Consider the following 8771-nt stretch of genomic DNA (forward strand, 5'->3'; position numbering starts at 1 on the left):
TTAACATCCAAACTTTGCCATTTATAATATATATTAGATTAGATTAGATTAGATTAGATATTAGAGTAGATATTAGATTAGATAGATTAGAATTAGATTTTTCCAGAGCAATTAAATTCTGCAGCTAGTAGAATTTTCTCCAGCAACCAATTAAAGAAATCGCACGATAGAGGGTCACCCTCTCTGAAACCTCGTTTAGTTTCGAACGACTCGAAGAGGGTTTTACCAATTCTAACTGAGCTGATGGTGTTGCTCAACGTTAGTTTTGCGGGCAAACCAAAAAAATATTTTCCCGGGCGCAAGAAAACCTCACTACGTCACTGATCGTCCGAGGTCTTTTTGTTTTTTAATCTGGTTATTGATATTCTGATTTCGTCATAGTCGGGTGGAGGAACATAAGTTTATCGATTGCGGGCTCAAAGTTGGGCGATAGGTACATCGCTGTCTCCATTTGGAAGGTCAGAGAAGTGTTCCCTGCACAATCTAAGTACTCTCTGAACATCGGTTAAAAGGTAACCGTTTTCATTCTGACAGTATTTTACCCCGGACTAAGAACTTTTCGTCTGTCGTCGAATTTGTTTGCTAAAACATGCAGGCGTCATTCGTGGTGACTAACAGCTCATGCTCCTCACACTCATGCCTTTCTGCCTATGCTTTTTTCCTCCTGCAAAGGCGTCTCACTTTCTCTTTAAAATCGCAGTAGCATTCACATACTCTTCTTGTTGTTTACTTTGAAAATATACACAGCAGCTTAACACATTTTTTTCATAATTACTAGGCAGACCCGAATTGCTAGCATCGGATCACTTAAATTCCCTTCGAATTGTGCAGGACAATTTCGAATTACATATTGGCCAAGAGGTATGTTATTATAATCATATCTTTCTAAGAAATTTAAACTATAAATTTTATTTATATTTTGCAGCTAATCCCGGAACTGGAGCGATTGATTGGAATAATCTTAGGTACAAAGTTCTAACTCTTGATTCACAGAAACTTATCATCTATGCCTGCCAGAATTTTCCATCGGGTTCAGAGCACGTTGGTTAGTAAGTTTTGATTTAACTAATCATTTCGATGTTTGTGTGTGTCCGAACGCCGCCAGACCAGGTCCCTATTAAGCATGTTCGTCACCGAAAGCTAATGGTCTGTCTGCAAGATCATTTGAGCGATATAAATATAAATAGAAGCGGTTTTCTTATTGGTGGAAAATCAGTTGTACAATTCTTATTTTACTAAAAATTATTTTCGCCAACTTATTCTCATTCTCTATGCCACAAAGGCAGTAAAGAAGATATAGGAGCTCACGCTAATACGACTCTCTCACATACATGACATGTATTTTAAAATGTATTGCAATGTATAGTTGATCTGGCCGATCCGTGAGGACGTCAAATAGGATGAATGAGCCCGCCGTTTTTTACTAATTATTTTTATTTTTATAAGTTTTTTTCTAAATTTACATATTTCTTTCTTCTTTTAAATAAATTTTTTTTACCAATATTCTTTACTAATTTTAATGAAATCAAGGCTTCGTTCTACTTTGTTAAATTTTCACAAATTTTATGAATTTTTTTGTTCTTGTTACTAATTACTTGTTTTTATTTTTTATACTTATTTCAAAAAATTACTTAGTTTTCATACTCAGCTGTACTTGTACGCAGAGTATTATAACTTTGATTGGATAACGGCTGGTTGTACAGGTATAAAGGAACCAAGATAGATATAGATTTCCGTATACTCGTATCAAAATCATCAGTGTCGAAAAAAATGCGATTGAGCCATGTCCGTCCGTCCGTCCGTCCGTCCGTCGATGCGTTAACACGATAACTTGAGTAAATATTGAGATATCTTCACCAAATTTGGTACACGAGCATATCTGGACCCAGAATAGATTGGTATTGAAAATGTGCGACATCGGATGGTAACCACGCCCACTTTTTATGTATATAACATTTTTATACTCAGTTGAGCAGAGCTCACAGAGTATATTAAGTTTGATTGGATAACGGTTGGTTGTACATATATAAAGGAATCGAGATAGATATAGACTTACATATATCAAAATAATCAGGATCGAAAAAAAATTTGATTGAGCCATGTCCGTCCGTCCGTCCGTCCGTCCGTTAAAACGATAACTTGAGTAAATTTTGAGGTATCTTGATGAAATTTGGTATGTAGGTTCCTGAGCACTCATCTCAGATCGCTGTTGAAAATGAACGATATCGGACTATAACCACGCCCACTTTTTCGATATCGAAAATTTCGAAAAACCGAAAAAGTGCGATAATTCATTACAAAAGACCGATAAAGCGACGAAACTTGGTAGATGAGTTGAACTTATGACGCAAAATAGAAAATTAGTAAAATCTTGGACAATGGGCGTGGCACCGCCCACTTTTAAAAGAAGGCAATTTAAAAATTTTGCAAGCTGTAATTTGGCAGTCGTTGAAGATATCATGATGAATTTTGGCAGGAACGTTACTCTTATTACTATATGTACGCTTAATAAAAATTAGCAAAATCGGAGAAGGACCACGCCCACTTTTAAAAAAATTTTTTTAAAGTAAAATTTTAACAAAAAATTTAATATCTTTACAGTATATAAGTAAATTATGTCAAGATTCAACTCCAGTAATGATATGGTGCAACAAAATACAAAAATAAAAGAAAATTTAAAAATGGGCGTGGCTCCGCCCTTTTTGATTTAATTTGTCTAGGATACTTTTAACGCCAGAAGTCGAACAAAAATTAACCAATCCTTTTGAAATTTGGTAGGGGCATAGATTTTATGGCGTTAACTGTTTTCTGTGAAAATGGGCGAAATCGGTTGATGTCACGCCCAGTTTTTATACACAGTCGTCCGTCTGTCCTTCCGCATGGCCGTTAACACGATAACTTGAGCAAAAATCGATATATCTTTACTAAACTCAGTTCACGTACTTATCTGAACTCACATTATCTTGGCATGAAAAATGAACGAAATCCGACTATGACCACGCCCACTTTTTCGATATCGAAAATTACGAAAAATGAAAAAAATGCCATAATTCTATATCAAATACGAAAAAACGGATGAAATATGGTAAGGTAATTGGATTGCTTTATTGACGCGAAATATAACTTTAGAAAAAACTTTATAAAATGGTTGTGTACCATAGTAAGTAGAAGAAAATGAAAACGTTCTGCAGGGCGAAATAAAAAACCCTTAAAATCTTGGCAGGTATTACATATATAAATAAATTAGCGGTATCCAACAGATGATGTTCTGGGTCACCCTGGTCTATATTTTGGTCGATATCTGGATAACGCCTTCACATATACAACTACCACCACTCCCTTTTAAAACTCTCATTAATACCTTTAATTTGATACACATATCGTACAAACTCATTCTAGAGTCACCCATGGTCCACCTTTATGGCGATATTTCGAAAAGGCGAATACCTATAGAACGAAGGCCCACTCCCTTTTAAAAATACTCATTAACACCTTTCACTTGATACCCATATCGTACAAACAAAGTCTAGAGTCACCCCTGGTCCAGAAAGGCCCACTCCCTCTTAAAATACTCATTAACTCCTTTCGTTTGATACCCATATTGCACAAACGAATTCTAGAGTCACCCCTGGCCCACCTTTTTGGCGATATCTCGAAACGGCGTCCACCTATGGAACTAAGGATTACTCCCTTTTAAAATACTCATTAACACCTTTCATTTGATACCCATATCGTACAAACGCATTCTAGTGTCACACCTGGTCCATCTTTATGGCGATATCTCGAAAAGGCGTCCACCTATAGAACTAAGGCCCACTCCCTCTTAAAATACTCATTAACTCCTTTCGTTTGATACCCATATTGCACAAACGAATTCTAGAGTCACCCCTGGTCCACCTTTATGGCGATATCTCGAAAAGGGGTCCACCTATAGAACTAAGCCCCACGCCCTTTTAAAATAATCATTAACACCTTTCATTTGATACCCATATCATACAAACAAATTCTAAAGTCACCCCTGGCCCACCTTTATGGCGATATCTCGAAAAGGCGATCACCTATAAAACGAAGGCCCACTCCCTTTTAAAAATACTCATTAACACCTTTCATTTGATACCCATATTGTACAAACAAAGTCTAGAGTCACCCCTGGTCCACCTTTATTGCGATACCTCGAAAATGCGTCCACCTATAGAACTAAGGCCCACTCTCTCTTAAAATACTCATTAACTCCTTTCGTTTGATACCCATATTGCACAAACGCATTCTAGTGTCACACCTGATCCATCTTTATGGCGATATCTCGAAAAGGCGTCCACCTATAGAACTAAGGCCCACTCCCTCTTAAAATACTCATTAACTCCTTTCGTTTGATACCCATATTGCACAAACGAATTCTAGAGTCACCCCTGGTCCACCTTTATGGCGATATCTCGAAAAGGGGTCCACCTATAGAACTAAGCCCCACGCCCTTTTAAAATAATCATTAACACCTTTCATTTGATACCCATATCATACAAACAAATTCTAAAGTCACCCCTGGCCCACCTTTGTGGCGATATCTCGAAAAGGCGAACACCTATAAAACGAAGGCCCACTCCCTTTTAAAAATACTCATTAACACCTTTCATTTGATACCCATATTGTACAAACAAAGTCTAGAGTCACCCCTGGTCCACCTTTATTGCGATACCTCGAAAATGCGTCCACCTATAGAACTAAGGCCCACTCCCTCTTAAAATACTCATTAACTCCTTTCGTTTGATACCCATATTGCACAAACGAATTCTAGAGTCACCCCTGGTCCACCTTTATGGCGATATCTCGAAAAGGGGTCCACCTATAGAACTAAGCCCCACGCCCTTTTAAAATAATCATTAACACCTTTCATTTGATACCCATATCGTACAAACGCATTCTAGAGTCAACCCTGATCCACCTTTATGGCTATATCCCTAAATTGCGTCCGCCTATAGAACTATAGCCCACTCCCTCTTAAAATACTCTTTAATACCTTTCATTTGATACACATGTCATACAAACACATTCCAGGGTTTCCCTCGGTTCATTTTCCTACATGGTTATTTTCCCTTATGTTGTCACCATAGCTCTCAACTGAGTATGTAATGTTCGGTTACACCCGAACTTAACCTTCCTTACTTGTTTTTTGATTATTTCGTAAATAATACACCTAGAATGTTAGAACTTGACGTGTGAAAATTTTCAAAACTTTTTTAAAATGGGCGTGGTACCGCCCACTTGTGATAAAATCAATTTTACAAATATTATTAATCATAAATCAAAAATCGTGAAACCTATCGTAAAAAAATTCGGCAGAGAGGTTGCCTTTACTATAAGGAATGCTTTGAAGAAGAATTAACGAAATCGGTAAAGGGCCACGCCCACTTTTATATAAAAGATTTTTAAAAGGGTCGTGAACAAATAAAATAAGCCATATCGTTTCAAAAAATAGCTTTATATGAATAGCATTTCATTTCCCAAGTTTCGGGAGCCATAACTCGAAGAAGAATTAGTTCAGAATAGAACCATATGTACACACCACATGCAGCCTTGTAACAATATTAAGAACACAAAACAAACAACAACAGCATTTCAAGTGTACAGCTGGGTATGTAATGTTTGGTTTCACCCGAACTTAGACTTCCTTGCTTGTGTTTACTAATTATTTCCAAAAAAATTCTTTGTTTATTTATTTTACTACTTCTAAATAAAAAAGTTATTTTTCGAATTTTTTTTATCAAATATCTGTACTCGTTTTAATTAAATCAAGTTTTTATCTATTTCTATTTTTCTTTTTATTAACAAGTTTTATAAGTTCTTAAATTTTTTTACTCCTTTATGGCTACTTATTTTTATCAAATACATTTTTAATAATTTATCAAACTACTTGTGCTTTTCATCATATTGTGGTGAACTAAATAAAGTAAACAGAAATCAGCTGTCTAGTGCAAGAATCGTGAAATGGAAAAAACGTAAGACGAAAAAAATCATAGTTTTTTCAAGGAAATCAAAAGTGGAACGTGCTACGCATGAGCAATTGGAGCAATATGTCTCATTTTATGCTGCTAACCCCGAAATGGAAATAGGAAAAAATAATCCGCTGGATTTTTGGGGGTCATTTCGGCATGACTTTGGGGACTCCCTCGGGTCATTTGGGGGTTATTCCTGGATCATTTTGGGGACTCCCTCAGGGTCATTTAGGGGTCGTTCCGAGATGTTTATGGGGACTCCCTCGGTATATTTCCGGGGAGGTTTTGGCGACTCCGTCGGGTTCATTTGCGGGTCGTTCCGGGATCTTTTTGGGGACTCTCTCGGGGTCATTTGGGGCACATTCTGGGATGGTTTTGGGGACTTCTTCGGTGTAATTTGGGGTACCTTCCGGGATGGTTATGAATACTCCCTTGGGGTGATTTGGGAGACATTCCGGGATGGTTTTGGGGACTCCCTCGGGGTCTTTTAGGGGTCGTTCTGGGATTTTTTTGGGGACTTCCTCGGCGACATTTGGGGGACATTCTGAAATGATTTTGGGGATTCCATTGGGGTCCCTTGGGGTAATTTGGAGGACCTTCCGGAATGGTTATGGGGACTCCCTCGAGTTAATTTGGTGGACATTGGGGACTCCCCAAAACCATCCCGGAAGAACCCGAATTACCCCGAGAGGGTCTCCGAAAAGATCCCGGAACGACCCCCAAATGACCCAGGGAAGACCCCGAGGGAGTTTCAAAAACCACCCAGAAATTACCCCAAAAATCCAATTCTCAAAAGTTGTAGAAAAATTTGGATCCCAATTTGATTCTCTGCATTGTTCATTCATCATGTTTGTGATGGGTTTGGGAATTCTAATTAAAAATCCCAAATTAACGTTAGCCTTGTTCTCAAATCTGACACGTTAGCTCTAAAAAGAAACTCAAACAACAATTGGTAGGCAAGTTTTTAATATGAGATTTTCACCAACTCTCAAATTAACATTAAGCAAAAAACAGCTGTATTGTTGGGCTTCGAGTATTATGTATTTGCAATATGTTTTAGCTATTTTTTCTACAAAATATTGGAATGCAGAAAGAACAATGACAATGAACATCGTAATAATTTCGTTAACAAACCAAATTCCAAAAGGGATGTGGGTAAATAATTCCCGCACTTATCTTCAACATAGTCTTTGAACCAAAAGTCTACATAATGGATTAGAGTTCAACAATCCATTCTTTAATAAAATTTGAAGAATGCTGCACAAATGGACGAACGTAGTCACAATTTTACATGCCATTCAAAAATCATATATAAACATATTTATAACATTATTTTCTCTTCCAAAATTTAGAACTCGTTTGGGTTTATACACGACAGCCTGATGTATTGTTTCCTATTGAAATCGCGTGCATGGCTGCTTTAAGGACCCAAGGGATTAACGTAAGGGAACTCTACCGTATCTATCACGTGGAATGCGAAGGTTATGAAATCCCACGAGCTGCAGCACCTTTGCTTGTTATACACATCTAGTTTTCATTTGTAATTGTCAGAAACTTTATTATAAAACTGAAAAATTTTGAAACTGATTACAAAATAGAGAATTATGAAATATTTTACATTTGTAATTTGTTTGTTCGGTAATTTTATTGACACTGTACGATATGGCTAGACACCGCATTGCGTAGGGTGGTAATAAGCATAGAGAAATCCCTGGAATATAAGGAGTGTGCTCTAGGAGTCTTCTTGTACATTGCCGGGGCTTTCAATAATGTTGCAAAATTGGCGATTATGGATGGTCTTAATTACATTAAAGTACATCCTGCCTTAATCAGATGGATCGACTGCATGTTAAATTGCAGAAAGATTACATCACAATGGGGATTGTACGAGGCCACGAAATCAGTGGACAGGGGCACGCCGCAGGTAGGGGTGCTATCACCTCTGCTGTGGATGCTGGCCATCAACCAACTGCTCAGGCGATTCGATGAGGGGCCGTAGTACTTACGGCTTACGCAGATGACGTTGCAATTGTCATAAGTGGAAAGTGCCTTCCAACGATTAGTTCTTTGATGGATCGGGCGCTTCGGGATATTCATACCTGGGCATCTAATGTCGGGTTGAAAGTCAATGCGTAGAAGACGGATATGGTCTTGTTTACAAAGAGGTACAAAGTCCGAAATTTGACCAGGCCTAAGTTGGGAGGGGTGACCTTAGAGGATAAACCTTGCACAAAATATCTAGGAATCATCCCAGACAATAAGATGTCATGTAAGCTCAACGTGGAGGAGAGGGTCAGGAAGACTTCAACGCCACTCTATGCATGTTAAAGAATGCTGGGGTGTACGTGGGGCCTATCGCCCTCTCTTTCTCATTGTGTTTTTACAGCGATTGTAAGCCCTATTCTATACTATGGAGTTCTTGTTTGGTGGAAAGCCACACAAAAAACAACATACCTCAAAAAATTAGAGGGGGTATGCAGACTATCAATGCTTAGCATTACGGGAGCCCTGAAAACAACCCACACAGCTGCACTGTATGCCATTCTGTACATTCCACCTGTAGACCTGGTAGCAAAGAACAATGCATTAACGACCGCAACCAGGCTCGGTGCCTCGGGACAGCTAGAGCGCCGACCATATGGCCATAGTAGTACAGCGTCATCAATCACAAGACGAACAGACTACCTGATTCCCTATCTGCGCTTCGAGGGAGATCTTAAGTCCACAATAGAGGTGGACGGTTGGCACAAGGGTGCGCAAATGGCGGACGAGGCGATACAT

The 8771-nt window shown here is 38.4% G+C and overlaps 1 protein-coding gene across 2 annotated transcripts in view; it reads left to right on the top strand.

The window, feature by feature from the left end:
* LOC137236030 (uncharacterized) overlaps positions 1 to 7616 on the top strand; it is a 73667-nt gene extending 66051 nt beyond the window's left edge. For both annotated transcript variants that reach the window (XM_067758748.1, XM_067758749.1), the window contains exons 4-6: positions 779 to 861; positions 926 to 1045; positions 7343 to 7616. In XM_067758748.1, the coding sequence (XP_067614849.1) occupies positions 779 to 861; positions 926 to 1045; positions 7343 to 7521 (382 nt within the window). In that variant the 3' untranslated portion in view covers positions 7522 to 7616. The remainder of the gene's footprint in view (positions 1 to 778; positions 862 to 925; positions 1046 to 7342) is intronic.
* Positions 7617 to 8771: the final 1155 nt, after the last annotated feature.

This window comes from Eurosta solidaginis, unplaced genomic scaffold (genome assembly GCF_040869045.1).
Source record: "Eurosta solidaginis isolate ZX-2024a unplaced genomic scaffold, ASM4086904v1 ctg00001092.1, whole genome shotgun sequence".
In the NCBI taxonomy this organism is placed as follows: Eukaryota; Metazoa; Arthropoda; class Insecta; order Diptera; family Tephritidae; genus Eurosta; species Eurosta solidaginis.